Source organism: Salvelinus alpinus, chromosome 5 (genome assembly GCF_045679555.1).
Source record: "Salvelinus alpinus chromosome 5, SLU_Salpinus.1, whole genome shotgun sequence".
In the NCBI taxonomy this organism is placed as follows: domain Eukaryota; kingdom Metazoa; phylum Chordata; class Actinopteri; order Salmoniformes; family Salmonidae; genus Salvelinus; species Salvelinus alpinus.
The window spans coordinates 7,863,027-7,881,540 of NC_092090.1; the positions used below are offsets into that span (position 1 = coordinate 7,863,027).

At 44.9% G+C, this 18,514-nt stretch overlaps 1 protein-coding gene across 4 annotated transcripts in view; it reads left to right on the forward strand.

Annotated features, from left to right (window-relative positions):
• LOC139575465 (nuclear receptor ROR-alpha A-like) overlaps nucleotides 1–18,514 on the forward strand; it is a 340,490-nt gene that overhangs the window by 283,373 nt on the left and 38,603 nt on the right. For all 4 annotated transcript variants that reach the window (XM_071400452.1, XM_071400453.1, XM_071400454.1 and 1 more), the window contains one exon: nucleotides 18,220–18,305. In XM_071400452.1, coding sequence (XP_071256553.1) covers nucleotides 18,220–18,305 — 86 coding nt within the window. The remainder of the gene's footprint in view (nucleotides 1–18,219; nucleotides 18,306–18,514) is intronic.

Genomic DNA, 18,514 nt, shown 5'->3' on the forward strand with positions numbered 1-18,514 from the left:
AGAGTACCGTTCAGCAGAGTACCGTTCAGCAGAGTACCGTTCAGTAGAGTACCGTTCAGTAGAGTACCGTTCAGTAGAGTACCGTTCAGTAGAGTACCGTTCAGCAGAGTACCGCTCAGTAGAGTACCGTTCAGTAGAGTACCGTTCAGTAGAGTACCGCTCAGTAGAGTACCGTTCAGCAGAGTACCGCTCAGCAGAGTACCGTTCAGTAGAGTACCGTTCATCAGAGTACCGTTCAGTAGAGTACCGTTCCCAGAGTACCGTTCAGCAGAGTACCGTTCAGCAGAGTACCGTTCATCAGAGTACCGTTCAGTAGAGTACCGTTCAGTAGAGTACCGTTCAGTAGAGTACCGTTCATCAGAGTACCGTTCATCAGAGTACCGTTCATCAGAGTACCGTTCAGCAGAGTACCGTTCAGCAGAGTACCGTTCAGCAGAGTACCGTTTAGCGTAACAATGTACATATTACCAAAGCTTACTTTAGATATTTATAATATTAAGATAATAAGAATCAACATTGTCAACGGGACAACAGTAACAACAATAACCAAGGGTCAAAATAACCATACATTCAACAATAACAATAAGCATACAGTAGAGGACATGTGCAGGTTGATTGGTCTGTCAGACACTGTCCCTCAACTTATGGCAGGCAGCAATGTAGTGCGCTGCCAACCCACAGCTCTCTGCGTCCTCCCCCAACAGGACGGGTAGCCTCCTCTCATCAGAGAGGTCTTTGAAACCTTGAATAAGGGTTTCACATTTGGGGAAATGACACTCTCTAGTTGTTTCTATTTTTGACATTTTGTCAGGAAATGCAGCTCCGTCTCAGGTTCTGCTGTTGTGCAGTGGTTGCACAGCCTTTCCTCTACAGGGAGCCAGGTTTTCCTGTGTCTACCCTTCTCAATGGCAAGGCTGTGCTCACTGAGCCTGTACTTTGTCAAGGTTTTTCTAAGGTTTTGATCAGTAACCCTGGTCAAATAGTTAGCCACGGTGTACTGTCGATTTAGGGCCAGATAGCACTGCATTTTGCTTTGTGTTTGTGCTTATGTTTCCCAATAAGCAATGTAGTTTTGCTTTGACTGTGTTGTAATTTGTTTTATTCTGATTGATTGGATGTTCGTGTCCTGAGGCTTCAGTGTGTTAGTAGAACAGGTTTGTGACCTCACTCTCTCTCTCTCTCTCTCTCTCTCTCTCTCTCTCTCTCTCTCTCTCTCTCTCTCTCTCTCTCTCTCTCTCTCTCTCTCTCTCTCTCTCTCTCTCTCTCTCTCTCTCTCTCTCTTTCTCTCTGTTTCTGTCTCTGTCTCTCTCTCGGTCTCTCTCTCTGTCTCTCGGTCTCTGTCTCTCACTCTCTCTCTGTCTCTCGGTCTCTGTCTCTCACTCTCTCTCTCTCTCTCTTTCTGTCTCTCTCTCTCCCCCTCTTTCTGTCTCTCTCTCCCCCTCTTTCTGTCTCTGAATGTGTCTATGCGTTCGTGCCTGTGTGGGTGCACCTGTGTGTGTTTGTTTGTGTGTATGAGAGCTATGCTGACTCTGAGGCCAGAGTCACTTCTTTCATCATTTGTTGTTTAGCCAACATGAAGGGCCCCTAAACTACAGCCAGATGTATCTGCTCTGTGTTATCATGAAGAGCCCCTAAACTACAGCCAGATGTATCTGCTCTGTGTTATCATGAAGAGCCCCTAAACTACAGCCAGATGTATCTGCTCTGTGTTATCATGAAGAGCCCCTAAACTACTGCCAGATGTATCTGCTCTGTGTTATCATGAAGAGCCCCTAAACTACAGCCAGATGTATCTGCTCTGTGTTATCATGAAGAGCCCCTAAACTACAGCCAGATGTATCTGCTCTGTGTTATCATGAAGAGCCCCTAAACTACAGCCAGATGTATCTGCTCTGTGTTATTATGAAGAGCCCCTAAACTACAGCCAGATGTATCTGCTCTGTGTTATTATGAAGAGCCCCTAAACTACATCCAGATGTATCTGCTCTGTGTTATCATGAAGAGCCCCTAAACTACAGCCAGATGTATCTGCTCTGTGTTATCATGAAGAGCCCCTAAACTACAGCCAGATGTATCTGCTCTGTGTTATCATGAAGAGCCCCTAAACTACAGCCAGATGTATCTGCTCTGTGTAATCATGAAGAGCCCCTAAACTACAGCCAGATGTATCTGCTCTGTGTTATCATGAAGAGCCCCTAAACTACAGCCAGATGTATCTGCTCTGTGTAATCATGAAGAGCCCCTAAACTACAGCCAGATGTATCTGCTCTGTGTAATCATGAAGAGCCCCTAAACTACAGCCAGATGTATCTGCTCTGTGTTATCATGAAGAGCCCCTAAACTACAGCCAGATGTATCTGCTCTGTGTTATCATGAAGAGCCCCTAAACTACAGCCAGATGTATCTGCTCTGTGTTATCATGAAGAGCCCCTAAACTACAGCCAGATGTATCTGCTCTGTGTTATCATGAAGAGCCCCTAAACTACAGCCAGATGTATCTGCTCTGTGTAATCATGAAGAGCCCCTAAACTACAGCCAGATGTATCTGCTCTGTGTAATCATGAAGAGCCCCTAAACTACAGCCAGATGTATCTGCTCTGTGTAATCATGAAGAGCCCCTAAACTACAGCCAGATGTATCTGCTCTGTGTTATCATGAAGAGCCCCTAAACTACAGCCAGATGTATCTGCTCTGTGTAATCATGAAGAGACCCTAAACTACAGCCAGATGTATCTGCTCTGTGTAATCATGAAGAGACCCTAAACGACGAGCCCCCTGAACATCATAAAACAGAATATTTTCCTTTTTTTTACCACGCTGCTCTGTCTCCATTTGGAGACTCCTCCCCTCCGTTTGGACGCTCATCCCTTCCGTTGGACACTCCTCCATCCCCTCCGTATGGACACTCCTCCCCTCCGTATGGACACTCCCCCATCCCCTCCATATGGACACTCCTCCATCCCCTCCGTATGGACACTCCTCCATCCCCTCCGTATGGACACTCCTCCATCCCCTCCGTTTGGACACTCCTCCCCTCCGTATGGACACTCCTCCATCCCCTCCGTATGGACACTCCTCCCCTCCATTTGGACACTCCTCCCCTCCGTATGGACACTCTTCCATCCCCACCGTATGGACACTCGTCCCCTCCATATGGACACTCCCCCATCCCCTCCGCATGGACACTCCTCCATCCTCTCCGTATGGACACTCCTCCCCTCCGTATGGACACTCCTCCCTCCCCTCCGTATGGACACTCCTCCATCCCCTCCGTATGGACACTCCTCCCCTCCGTTTGGATGCTCCTCCCCTCCGTTTGGACACTCCTCCCCTCCGTTTTGGACACTCCTCCATCCCCTCCGTATGGACACTCCCCCATCCCCTCCATTTGGACACTCCTCCCCTCCGTATGGACACTCTTCCATCCCCACCGTATGGACACTCGTCCCCTCCATATGGACACTCCCCCATCCCCTCCGCATGGACACTCCTCCATCCTCTCCGTATGGACACTCCTCCCCTCCGTATGGACACTCCTCCCTCCCCTCCGTATGGACACTCCTCCATCCCCTCCGTATGGACACTCCTCCCCTCCGTTTGGATGCTCCTCCCCTCCGTTTGGACACTCCTCCCCTCCGTTTTGGACACTCCTCCATCCCCTCCGTATGGACACTCCTCCCCTCCGTTTGGACACTCCTCTATTCCCTCCGTATGGACACTCCCCCATCCCCTCCGTATGGACACTCCTCCCCTCCGTTTGGACACTCCTCCATCCCCTCCGTATGGACACTCCCCCATCCCCTCCGTATGGACACTCCTCCATCCCCTCCGTATGGACACTCCTCCATCCCCTCCGTATGGACACTCCCCCATCCCCTCCGTATGGACACTCCTCCCTCCCCTCCGTATGGACACTCCTCCATCCCCTCCGTATGGACACTCCCCCATCCCCTCCGTATGGACACTCCCCCATCCCCTCCGTATGGACACTCCTCCATCCCCTCCGTATGGACACTCCTCCATCCCCTCCGTTGGACACTCCTCCCTCCCCTCCGTTTGGAGAATCCTCCCCTCCGTTTAGTCACCAAAACCAAAACATTACCAAAGGGGCTGGGGTGAGCAGTGGCGCCGTTTCCCCTAATGTAGATTCCATCTTTAAGGTCAACCTCAGTCCATTTATTAGAGCAGCCAACCACACCCCCCCCTCAGCCAACCACACCCAACCACACCCCCCCTCAGCCAACCACCCCCCCCTCACCCAACCACACCCCCCCTCAGCCAACCACACCCCCCCCTCAGCCAACCAAATAAGCAGATGTTATTGGTCACATACACATGGTTAGCAGATGTTATTGGTCACATGGTTAGTAGATGTTATTGGTCACATGGTTAGCAGATGTTATTGGTCACATGGTTAGTAGATGTTATTGGTCACATGGTTAGCAGATGTTATTGGTCACATGGTTAGCAGATGTTATTGGTCACATGGTTAACAGATGTTATTGGTCACATGGTTAGCAGATGTTATTGGTCACATGGTTAGCAGATGTTATTGGTCACATGGTTAGCAGATGTTATTGGTCACATGGTTAGCAGATGTTATTGGTCACATACACATGGTTAGCAGATGTTATTGGTCACATGGTTAACAGATGTTATTGGTCACAAGGTTAGTAGATGTTATTGGTCACATGGTTAGCAGATGTTATTGGTCACATGGTTAGCAGATGTTATTGGTCACGTACACATGGTTAGCAGATGTTATTGGTCACATGGTTAACAGATGTTATTGGTCACATGGTTAGCAGATGTTGTTGGTCACATGGTTAGCAGATGTTATTGGTCACATGGTTAGCAGATGTTGTTGGTCACATGGTTAGCAGATGTTGTTGGTCACATGGTTAGCAGATGTTATTGGTCACATGGTTAGCAGATGTTATTGGTCACATGGTTAGCAGATGTTGTTGGTCACATGGTTAGCAGATGTTGTTGGTCACATGGTTAGTAGATGTTATTGGTCACATGGTCAGCAGATGTTATTGGTCACATGGTTAGCAGATGTTATTGGTCACATGGTTAGCAGATGTTGTTGGTCACATGGTCAGCAGATGTTATTGGTCACATGGTCAGCAGATGTTATTGGTCACATGGTCAGCAGATGTTATTGGTCACATGGTTAACAGATGTTATTGGTCACATGGTTAGCAGTTGTTATTGGTCACATGGTTAACAGATGTTATTGGTCACATGGTTAGCAGATGTTATTGGTCACATGGTTAGCAGATGTTTTTGGTCACATGGTTAGCAGATGTTATTGGTCACATGGTTAGCAGATGTTATTGGTCACATACACATGGTTAGCAGATGTTATTGGTCACATGGTTAACAGATGTTATTGGTCACATGGTTAGCAGATGTTATTGGTCACATGGTTAGCAGATGTTATTGGTCACATGGTTAGCAGATGTTATTGGTCACATGGTCAGCAGATGTTATTGGTCACATGGTTAGCAGATGTTATTGGTCACATGGTTAGCAGATGTTATTGGTCACATGGTTAGCAGATGTTATTGGTCACATACACATGGTTAGCAGATGTTATTGGTCACATGGTTAGCAGATGTTATTGGTCACATGGTTAGCAGATGTTATTGGTCACATGGTTAGCAGATGTTATTGGTCACATGGTTAGCAGATGTTATTGGTCACATGGTTAGCAGATGTTATTGGTCACATACACATGGTTAGCAGATGTTATTGGTCACATGGTTAGCTGATGTTATTGGTCACATACACATGGTTAGCAGATGTTATTGGTCACATGGTTAGCAAATATTATTGGTCACATGGTTAGCAGATGTTATTGGTCACATGGTTAGCAGATGTTATTGGTCACATGGTTAGCAGATGTTGTTGGTCACATGGTTAGCAGATGTTGTTGGTCACATGGTCAGCAGATGTTATTGGTCACATGGTTAGCAGATGTTATTGGTCACATGGTTAGCAGATGTTATTCCGAGTGTAGCGAAATGCTTATAAGGACTAGAAGCGAAGCTGCCATCTCTATCGGCGCCATCTTGAAAGTTATTAGCTAATCCCGGTCAAGGATACATGATGCAATACTGGCCGAGTCGACCTATTTTAAGAAATACCATTGGTTGGTGGATATAAAGTCTAAGGTCTTTGATAGGCTGATGCGGAATTTGTTGCAGGAAATAACCACTGCCAGCTAAATGTGCCAGGTCATCTAACGGGAACAGCTAAATGTGCCAGGTCATCTAACGGGAACAGCTAAATGTGCCAGGTCATCTAACGGGAACAGCTAAATGTGCCAGGTCATCTAACGGGAACAGCTAAATGTGCCAGGTCATCTAACGGGAACAGCTAACGTGTAGCGTTTTATCACGTGCCACTACGTCAGCCATTTTAATTGGCTGACGTAGTTATCCCTTTACACTTCAGCCATTTTAATTGGCCGACGTAGTTATCCCTTTACACTTCAGCCATTTTAATTGGCCGACGTAGTTATCCCTTTACACTTCAGCCATTTTAATTGGCCGACGTAGTTATCCCTTTACACTTCAGCCATTTTAATTGGCTGACGTAGGTATCCCTTTACACTTCAGCCATTTTAATTGGCTGACGTAGTTATCCCTTTACACTTCAGCCATTTTAATTGGCTGACATAGTTATCCCTTTACACTTCAGCCATTTTAATTGGCCGACGTAGTTATCCCTTTACACTTCAGCCATTTTAATTGGCCGACGTAGTTATCCCTTTACACTTCAGCCATTTTAATTGGCCGACGTAGTTATCCCTTTACACTTCAGCCATTTTAATTGGCCGACGTAGTTATCCCTTTACACTTCAGCCATTTTAATTGGCCGACGTAGTTATCCCTTTACACTTCAGCCATTTTAATTGGCTGACGTAGTTATCCCTTTACACGTGTGTGTATAAGGTAGTAGTTGTGGAATTGTTAGGTTAGATTACTCGTTGGTTATTACTGCATTGTCGGGAACTAGAAGCACAAGCATTTCGCTACACTCGTATTAACATCTGCTAACCATGTGTATGTGACAAATAACATTTGATTTAAGTTGAACTTAAATGTTCTTCTGAATATTCGCAGGTATGGGCCTGTAACATGCTTCATCTGTTTATAATGTTGCCTGGGTTCCTGTAACATGCTTCCTCTGTTTATAATGCTGCCTGGGTTCCTGTAACATGCTTCATCTGTTTATAATGCTGCCTGTGTTCCTGTAACATGCTTCATCTGTTTATAATGCTGCCTGTGTTCCTGCAACATGCTTCATCTGTTTATAATGCTGCCTGGGTTCCTGTAACATGCTTCATCTGTTTATAATGCTGCCTGTGTTCCTGTAACATGCTTCATCTGTTTATAATGCTGCCTGGGTTCCTGTAACATGCTTCATCTGTTTATAATGTTCCCTGGGTTCCTGTAACATGCTTCATCTGTTTATAATGCTGCCTGGGTTCCTGTAACATGCTTCATCTGTTTATAATGCTGCCTGGGTTCCTGTAACATGCTTCATCTGTTTATAATGTTGCCTGGGTTCCTGTAACATGCTTCATCTGTTTATAATGTTCCCTGGGTTCCTGTAACATGCTTCATCTGTTTATAATGCTGCCTGTGTTCCTGTAACATGCTTCATCTGTTTATAATGTTCCCTGGGTTCCTGTAACATGCTTCATCTGTTTATAATGCTGCCTGGGTTCCTGTAACATGCTTCATCTGTTTATAATGCTGCCTGTGTTCCTGTAACATGCTTCATCTGTTTATAATGCTGCCTGTGTTCCCTGTGTTCCTGTAACATGCTTCATCTGTTTATAATGCTGGCCTGTGTTGTGTTCAGGCCTTGTATTGCATCACTGTGAAACCGCTTACATAACAGCACACAACGCTGTGTGAGTGTGTGTGAGTGTGTGTGTGTGTGTGTGTGTGTGTGTGTGTGTGTGTGTGTGTGTGTGTGTGTGTGTGTGTGTGTGTGTGTGTGTGTGTGTGTGTGTGTGTGTGTGTGTGTGTGTGTGTGTGTGTGTGTGTGGCAGCGCTGTAGAAACCGCCCAACTTGTTAAGTGCGTCATGTGGTCTCTGACAGCTACAGTCGGCGTTGACACGCGTCTCTAACACATTCACCACAACTATCTGGTCTCCGGCTAATCCAATGTCTTTCTCAGACGATAACTTTATATCAGAGATATCTATAGGCCGGTTACATAATACCAACACACTGAAGAAATCAGTAGTGGTGGGAACACCTTCAATCTAACTGCTTCACAAAGAACATGGCATGGTGTCTCATTAGATACTGCACTGTATTCAGAACCCACATCATACTGCACTGTATTCACAGCCCATATCATACTGCACTGTATTCAGAACCCACACTATATTCAGAACCCATATCATACTGCACTGTATTCACAACCCCTATCATACTGCACTGTATTCAGAACCCCTATCATACTACACTGTATTCAGAACCCATATCATACTGCACTGTATTCAGAACCCACATCATACTGCACTGTATTCACAACCCATATCATACTGCACTGTATTCAGAACCCATATCATACTGCACTGTATTCAGAACCCATATCATACTGCACTGTATTCACAACCCATATCATACTGCACTGTATTCACAACCCCTATCATACTGCACTGTATTCAGAACCCCTATCATACTGCACTGTATTCAGAACCCATATCATACTGCACTGTATTCAGAACCCCTATCATACTGCACTGTATTCACAACCCATATCATACTGCACTGTATTCACAACCCATATCATACTGCACTGTATTCAGAACCCACATCATACTGCACTGTATTCATAACCCATATCATACTGCACTGTATTTAGAACCCATATCATACTGCACTGTATACAGAACCCAAATCATACTGCACTGTATTCAGAACCCGTACCATACTGCACTGTATTCAGAACCCATATCATACTATACTATATTCAGAGCCCATATCATACTGCACTGTATTCAGAACCCATATCATACTGCACTGTATTCAGAACCCACATCATACTGCACTGTATTCACAACCCATATCATACTGCACTGTATTCAGAACCCCTATCATACTGCACTGTATTCAGAACTCATATCATACTGCACTGTATTCAGAACCCATATCATATCATACTGCACTGTATTCACAACCCATGTCATACTGCACTGTATTCAGAACCCATTACATACTGCACTGTATTCAGAACCCATATCATACTGCACTGTATTCAGAACCCCTATCATACTGCACTGTATTCAGAACCCCTATCATACTGCACTGTATTCAGAACCCATATCATACTGCACTGTATTCAGAACCCATATCATACTGCACTGTATTCAGAACCCATATCATAATGCACTGTATTCAGAACCCATATCATACTGCACTGTATTCAGAACCCATATCATATCATACTGCACTGTATTCAGAACCCATATCATATCATACTGCACTGTATTCAGAACCCATATCATATCATACTGCGCTGTATTCACAACCCATATCATACTGCACTGTATTCAGAACCCATATCATACTGCACTGTATTCAGAACCCACATCATACTGCACTGTATTCACAACCCATATCATACTGCACTGTATTCAGAACCCCTATCATACTGCACTGTATTCAGAACTCATATCATACTGCACTGTATTCAGAACCCATATCATATCATACTGCACTGTATTCACAACCCATGTCATACTGCACTGTATTCAGAACCCATTACATACTGCACTGTATTCAGAACCCATATCATACTGCACTGTATTCAGAACCCCTATCATACTGCACTGTATTCAGAACCCCTATCATACTGCACTGTATTCAGAACCCATATCATACTGCACTGTATTCAGAACCCATATCATACTGCACTGTATTCAGAACCCATATCATAATGCACTGTATTCAGAACCCATATCATACTGCACTGTATTCAGAACCCATATCATACTGCACTGTATTCAGAACCCATATCATATCATACTGCACTGTATTCAGAACCCATATCATATCATACTGCACTGTATTCAGAACCCATATCATATCATACTGCGCTGTATTCACAACCCATATCATACTGCACTGTATTCAGAACCCATATCATATCATACTGCACTGTATTCAGAACCCATATCATATCATACTGCACTGTATTCAGAACCCATATCATACTGCACTGTATTCAGAACCCATATCATATCATACTGCACTGTATTCAGAACCCATATCATATCATACTGCACTGTATTCAGAACCCATATCATACTGCACTGTATTCAGAACCCATATCATACTGCACTGTATTCAGAACCCATATCATAATGCACTGTATTCAGATGCCATATCATACTGCACTGTATTCAGAACCCATATCATACTGCACTGTATTCAGAACCCATATCATATCATACTGCACTGTATTCAGAACCCATATCATATCATACTGCACTGTATTCAGAACCCATATCATATCATACTGCGCTGTATTCACAACCCATATCATACTGCACTGTATTCAGAACCCATATCATATCATACTGCACTGTATTCAGAACCCATATCATATCATACTGCACTGTATTCAGAACCCATATCATACTGCACTGTATTCAGAACCCATATCATATCATACTGCACTGTATTCAGAACCCATATCATATCATACTGCACTGTATTCAGAACCCATATCATACTGCACTGTATTCAGAACCCATATCATATCATGGAATACAGTGCGGTATGATATGATATGGGGTTGGACTACAGTGTATGGGTTTGAATACTGGCTGGCAGGCAGTGACCCGTGTGTCTGGCATCTGAAGCAGTCCCACTGAAACGTGGTACCGCTAGATGGGATTGTGTGGCAGTGTTTTTCCCATTGAAACGTGTAGTGGTACCGCTAGATGGGATTGTGTGGCAGTGTTTTTCCCACTGAAACGTGTAGTGGTACCGCTAGATGGGATTGTGTGGCAGTGTTTTTCCCACTGAAATGTGTAGTGGTACCGCTAGATGGGATTGTGTGGCAGTGTTTTTTTCATCCTTGCTTTTGCGATAACTAGAATAATATCAGCATGTCAGAATATGTTCTACTGTTTTGATTGCTTCATCCCATTGGGTTTTTAAACCCCAAACAAAATATCCACGAGTTAGTTAACCCTCTCATACCTATGAGCAGCAACACTGTACTGTAGAAATCCACTATAGGCTCTCCACACACCTGCACTGGCACCTGGTGGCAGTTCCCTGTTACTACAGTCTAGAGCCCAGGATATACCCAGCTGTAGTTACTACAGTCTAGAGCCCAGCTGTAGTTACTACAGTCTAGAGCCCAGCTGTAGTTACTACAGTCTAGAGCCCAGGATATACCCAGCTGTAGTTACTACAGTCTAGAGCCCAGGATATACCCAGCTGTAGTTACTACAGTCTAGAGCCCAGGATATACCCAGCTGTAGTTACTACAGTCTAGAGCCCAGGATATACCCAGCTGTAGTTACTACAGTCTAGAGCCCAAGATATACCCAGCTGTAGTTACTACAGTCTAGAGCCCAGGATATACCCAGCTGTAGTTACTACAGTCTAGAGCCCAGGTTATACCCAGCTGTAGTTACTACAGTCTAGAGCCCAGGATATACCCAGCTGTAGTTACTACAGTCTAGAGCCCAGGATATACCCAGCTGTAGTTACTACAGTCTAGAGCCCAGGATATACCCAGCTGTAGTTACTACAGTCTAGAGCCCAGGATTTACCCAGCTGTAGTTACTACAGTCCAGAGCCCAGGATATACCCAGCTGTAGTTACTACAGTCTAGAGCCCAGGATATACCCAGCTGTAGTTACTACATTCTAGAGCCCAGGATATACCCAGCTGTAGTTACTACAGTCTAGAGCCCAGGATATACCCAGCTGTAGTTACTACAGTCTAGAGCCCAGGATATACCCAGCTGTAGTTACTACAGTCTAGAGCCCAGGATATACCCAGCTGTAGTTACTACAGTCTAGAGCCCAGGATATACCCAGCTGTAGTTACTACAGTCTAGAGCCCAGTATATACCCAGCTGTAGTTACTACAGTCTAGAGCCCAGGATATACCCAGCTGTAGTTACTACAGTCTAGAGCCCAGGATTTACCCAGCTGTAGTTACTACAGTCTAGAGCCCAGGATATACCCAGCTGTAGTTACTACAGTCTAGTGCCCAGGATATACCCAGCTGTAGTTACTACAGTCTAGAGCCCAGGATATACCCAGCTGTAGTTACTACATTCTAGAGCCCAGGATATACCCAGCTGTAGTTACTACAGTCTAGAGCCCAGGATATACCCAGCTGTAGTTACTACAGTCTAGAGCCCAGGATATACCCAGCTGTAGTTACTACAGTCTAGAGCCCAGGATATACCCAGCTGTAGTTACTACAGTCTAGAGCCCAGGATATACCCAGCTGTAGTTACTACAGTCTAGAGCCCAGGATTTACCCAGCTGTAGTTACTACAGTCTAGAGCCCAGGATATACCCAGCTGTAGTTACTACAGTCTAGAGCCCAGGATTTACCCAGCTGTAGTTACTACAGTCTAGAGCCCAGGATATACCCAGCTGTAGTTACTACAGTCTAGAGCCCAATATATACCCAGCTTTAATTACTACAGTCTAGAGCCCAATATATACCCAGCTGTAGTTACTACAGTCTAGAGCCCAGGATATACCCAGCTGTAGTTACTACAGTCTAGAGCCCAGGATATACCCAGCTGTAGTTACTACAGTCTAAAGCCCAGGATTTACCCAGCTGTAGTTACTACAGTCTAGAGCCCCGGATATACCCAGCTGTAGTTACTACAGTCTAGAGCCCAATATATACCCAGCTTTAATTACTACAGTCTAGAGCCCAATATATACCCAGCTGTAGTTACTACAGTCTAGAGCCCAGGATATACCCAGCTGTAGTTACTACAGTCTAGAGCCCAGGATATACCCAGCTGTAGTTACTACAGTCTAAAGCCCAGGATTTACCCAGCTGTAGTTACTACAGTCTAGAGCCCAGGATATACCCAGCTGTAGTTACTACAGTCTAGAGCCCAGGATATACCCAGCTGTAGTTACTACAGTCTAGAACCCGGGATATACCCAGCTGTAGTTACTACAGTCCAGAGCCCAGGATATACCCAGCTGTAGTTACTACAGTCTAGAGCCCAGGATTTACCCAGCTGTAGGTACTACAGTCTAGAGCCCAGGATATACCCAGCTGTAGTTACTACAGTCTAGAGCCCAGGATATACCCAGCTGTAGTTACTACAGTCTAGAGCCCAGGATATACCCAGCTGTAGTTACTACAGTCTAGAGCCCAGGTTATACCCAGCTGTAGTTACTACAGTCTAGAGCCCAGGATATACCCAGCTGTAGTTACTACAGTCTAGAGCCCAGGATATACCCAGCTGTAGTTACTACAGTCTAGAGCCCAGGTTATACCCAGCTGTAGTTACTACAGTCTAGAGCCCAGGTTATACCCAGCTGTAGTTACTACAGTCCAGAGCCCAGGAAATACCCAGCTGTAGTTACTACAGTCTAGAGCCCAGGATATACCCAGCTGTAGTTACTACAGTCTAGAGCCCAGGATATACCCAGCTGTAGTTACTACAGTCTACAGCCCAGGATATACCCAGCTGTAGTTACTACAGTCTAGAACCCGGGATATACCCAGCTGTAGTTACTACAGTCTAGAGCCCAGCTGTAGTTACTACAGTCTAGAGCCCAGGATATACCCAGCTGTAGTTACTACAGTCTAGAGCCCAGGATATACCCAGCTGTAGTTACTACAGTCTAGAGCCCAGGATATACCCAGCTGTAGTTACTACAGTCTAGAGCCCAGGATATACCCAGCTGTAGTTACTACAGTCTAGAGCCCAATATATACCCAGCTGTAGTTACTACAGTCTAGAGCCCAGCTGTAGTTACTACAGTCTACAGCCCAGGATATACCCAGCTGTAGTTACTACAGTCTAGAGCCCAGGATATACCCAGCTGTAGTTACTACAGTCTAGAGCCCAGGATATACCCAGCTGTAGTTACTACAGTCTAGAGCCCAGCTGTAGTTACTACATTCTAGAGCCCAGGATATACCCAGCTGTAGTTACTACAGTCTAGAGCCCAGGATTTACCCAGCTGTAGTTACTACAGTCTAGAGCCCCGGATATACCCAGCTGTAGTTACTACAGTCTAGAGCCCAGGATATACCCAGCTGTAGTTACTACAGTCTAGAGCCCAAGATATACCCAGCTGTAGTTACTACATACAGACAGTAAATCATGCTTGAGTGGCTGTGAGTTCACATCAGGACAACATGACATAATAATGATGCCTAACATGCCAGTGGAGTGGAAACACCATTAGTCTTCAGAGAGACACAGTGGAGGAAATGAGAAAGCCTTGAATACACAATGGTATTCAACCCTATATTACCAGACAGTGTGTGAGTGTTCAGGTATTCAAACCTATATTACCAGACAGTGTGAGTGTTCAGGTATTCAACTCTATATTACCAGACAGTGTTTGAGTGTTCAGGTATTCAACCCTATATTACCAGACAGTGTTTGAGTGTTCAGGTATTCAACCCTATATTACCAGACAGTGTGTGAGTGTTCAGGTATTCAACCCTATATTACCAGACAGTGTGTGAGTGTTCAGGTATTCAACTCTATATTACCAGACAGAGTTTGAGTGTTCAGGTATTCAACCCTATATTACCAGACAGTGTCTGAGTGTTCAGGTATTCAACTCAATATTACCAGACAGTGTGTGAGTGTTCAGGTATTCAACTCTATATTTCCAGACAGTGTTTGAGTGTTCAGGTATTCAACCCTATATTACCAGACAGTGCTTGAGTGTTCAGGTATTCAACTCTATATTATCAGACAGTGTCTGAGTGTTCAGGTATTCAACTCTATATTACCAGACAGTGTCTGAGTGTTCAGGTATTCAACTCTATATTACCAGACAGTGCTTGAGTGTTCAGGTATTCAACTCTATATTATCAGACAGTGTCTGAGTGTTCAGGTATTCAACTCTATATTACCAGACAGTGTCTGAGTGTTCAGGTATTCAACTCTATATTATCAGACAGTGTCTGAGTGTTCAGGTATTCAAACCTATATTACCAGACAGTGTGTGAGTGTTCAGGTATTCAACTCTATATTATCAGACAGTGTCTGAGTGTTCAGGTATTCAACTCTATATTACCAGACAGTGTCTGAGTGTTCAGGTATTCAACTCTATATTACCAGACAGCGTCTGAGTGTTCAAGTATTCAACTCTATATTACCAGACAGTGCTTGAGTGTTCAGGTATTCAACTCTATATTACCAGACAGTGTTTGAGTGTTCCGGTATTCAACTCTATATTGCCAGACAGTGTCTGAGTGTTCAGGTATTCAACCCTATATTACCAGACAGTGTCTGAGTGTTCAGGTATTCAACCCTATATTACCAGACAGTGTTTGAGTGTTCCGGTATTCAACTCTATATTGCCAGACAGTGTCTGAGTGTTCAGGTATTCAACTCTATATTACCAGACAGTGTCTGAGTGTTCAGGTATTCAACTCTATATTACCAGACAGTGTCTGAGTGTTCAGGTATTCAACCCTATATTACCAGACAGTGTGTGAGTGTTCAGGTATTCAACCCTATATTACCAGACAGTGTCTGAGTGTTCAGGTATTCAGATCTATATTACCAGACAGTGTCTGAGGGTTCAGGTATTCAGACCTATATTACCAGACAGTGTCTGAGTGTTCAGGTATTCAGACCTATATTACCAGACCGTGTGTGAGTGTTCAGGTATTCAGACCTATATTACCAGACCGTGTGTGAGTGTTCAGGTATTCAGACCTATATTACCAGACAGTGTCTGAGTGTTCAGGTATTCAGACCTATATTGCCAGACAGTGTGTGAGTGTTCAGGTATTCATCCCGGTGTGTCACTCTCTCTTTGCTGAGTCTTTGGATGTAGTCAATACAATCAGTGATCTCAGAGGACGTCCTTTAGTCTTTCATGATCACAGACCAAATGGCATCCTATTTCCTGATCACAGATCAAATGGCATCCTATTTCCTGATCACAGATCAAATGGCATCCTATTTCCTGATCACAGACCAAATGGCATCCTATTTCCTGATCACAGATCACACTCCAAATGGCATCCTATTTCCTGATCACAGACCAAATGGCATCCTATTTCCTAATCACAGACCAAATGGCATCCAAATGGCATCCAGGCTTAGTGCTCTACAGCACAGGCTGATTAGACCCAGGCTTAGTGCTCTACAACACAGGCTGATTAGACCCAGGCTTAGTGCTCTACAACACAGGCTGATTAGACCCAGGCTTAGTGCTCTACAACACAGGCTGATTAGACCCAGGCTTAGTGCTCTACAACACAGGTTGATTAAACCCAGGCTCAGTGCTCTATAACACAGGCTGATTAGACCCAGGCTTAGTGCTCTACAACACAGGCTGATTAGACCCAGGCTTAGTGCTCAACAACACAGGCTGATTAGACCCAGGCTTAGTGCTCTACAACACAGGCCGATTAGACCCAGGCTTAGTGCTCAACAACACAGGCTGATTAGACCCAGGCTTAGTGCTCAACAGCACAGGCTGATTAGGCCCAGGCTTAGTGCTCTACAACACAGGCTGATTAGACCCAGGCTCAGTGCTCAACAACACAGGCTGATTAGACCCAGGCTTAGTGCTCTACAACACAGGCTGATTAGACCCAGGCTTAGTGCTCTACAACACAGGCTGATTAGACCCAGGCTTAGTGCTCAACAACACAGGCTGATTAGACCCAGGCTTAGTGCTCTTCAACACAGGCTGATTAGACCCAGGCTTAGTGCTCTACTACACAGGCTGATTAGACCCAGGCTTAGTGCTCTACAACACAGGCTGATTAGACCCAGGCTTAGTGCTCTACAACACAGGCTGATTAGACCCAGGCTTAGTGCTCTACAACACAGGCTGATTAGACCCAGGCTTAGTGCTCTACAACACAGGTTGATTAGACCCAGGCTTAGTGCTCTACAACACAGGCGGATTAGACCCAGGCTTAGTGCTCTACAACACAGGCTGATTAGACCCAGGCTTAGTGCTCTACAACACAGACTGATTAGACCCGGGCTTAGTGCTCTACAACACAGGCTGATTAGACCCAGGCTTAGTGCTCTACACCCCAGGCTGATTAGACCCAGGCTTAGTGCTCTACACCACAGGCTGATTAGACCCAGGCTTAGTGCTCTACAACACAGGCTGATTAGACCCAGGCTTAGTGCTCTACAACACAGGCTGATTAGACCCAGGCTTAGTGCTCTACAACACAGGCTGATTAGAGCACATTGATTGGATGGCCAAGTCAGTCCATCAGTTGAAGTAATGTTTGTGTTGTGAAGCAGGCTTCTTGATTCAGTTTATTCCAGTTCAAAGGTTAACAAAGCTTCGATTAAGATCATGTGACATTGAGTAAAATGGCTTCTTTGATAACCGGCACAAATGTCCACGTCACACGGATATGCTGATGTTAGTATGAATTGTGACAATCTATCAGGCTTCTATTTATTTTTCTTTTTTTTGGTTGCCACAGTACAGGAAGTCAACACGTACACAATATGGTGCCATATTTCCTTGTATCAGATGTTGTGAAGGTTGAATGTTGTCTTGGGGGAGAAACCAGCCCACCGGTGTTTGATGTGTCCTTCCTGTTGCGCCGGTGAACTGTGGTGGGTTTGATGTTGACAGGAGACAATCCTGACTTTCTGTTTCCCCCCTCCCTCTCTCTCTCTCTGTCTCTGTCTCTGTCTCTCTGTCTCTGTCTCTCTCTCTCTCTCTCTGTCTCTCTCTCTCTCTCTGTTTCTCTCTGTCTCTCTCTGTCTCTCTCTGTCTCTCTCTCTCTCTCTCTCTGTCTCTCTCTCTGTCTCTCTCTCTGTCTCTCTCTGTCTCTCTCTCTCTCTCTCTCTCTGTCTCTCTGTCTCTGTCTCTGTCTCTGTCTCTGTCTCTCTCTCTGTCTCTCTCTCTGTCTCTCTCTCTCTCTCTGTCTCTCTCTCTCTCTCTCTCTCTCTCTCTCTCTCTCTCTCTCTCTCTCTCTCTTTGTTTTCTTCTCTCTCTCCAGCTCAAATTGAAATTATTCCTTGCAAGATATGCGGAGATAAGTCGTCAGGTATCCACTACGGCGTGATCACCTGCGAAGGCTGCAAGGTAAGAAGAAACAATACGCGTACGATGTCACTTCCTGCTGGGGTTGCCACGGAGATGGCACTCGACAACAGCCTTTGGGTTCTCCTCTCCCTTTGTTGTTTTGACTCAGACACAGTTTGAAAAGAAGAGCTTTTAGAAATCTCTCCAGGTTAAGTTCTTCTGAGGGAAACTTCAAAGTTATGAACAATGACGGCTAATTTCTGTGTTGT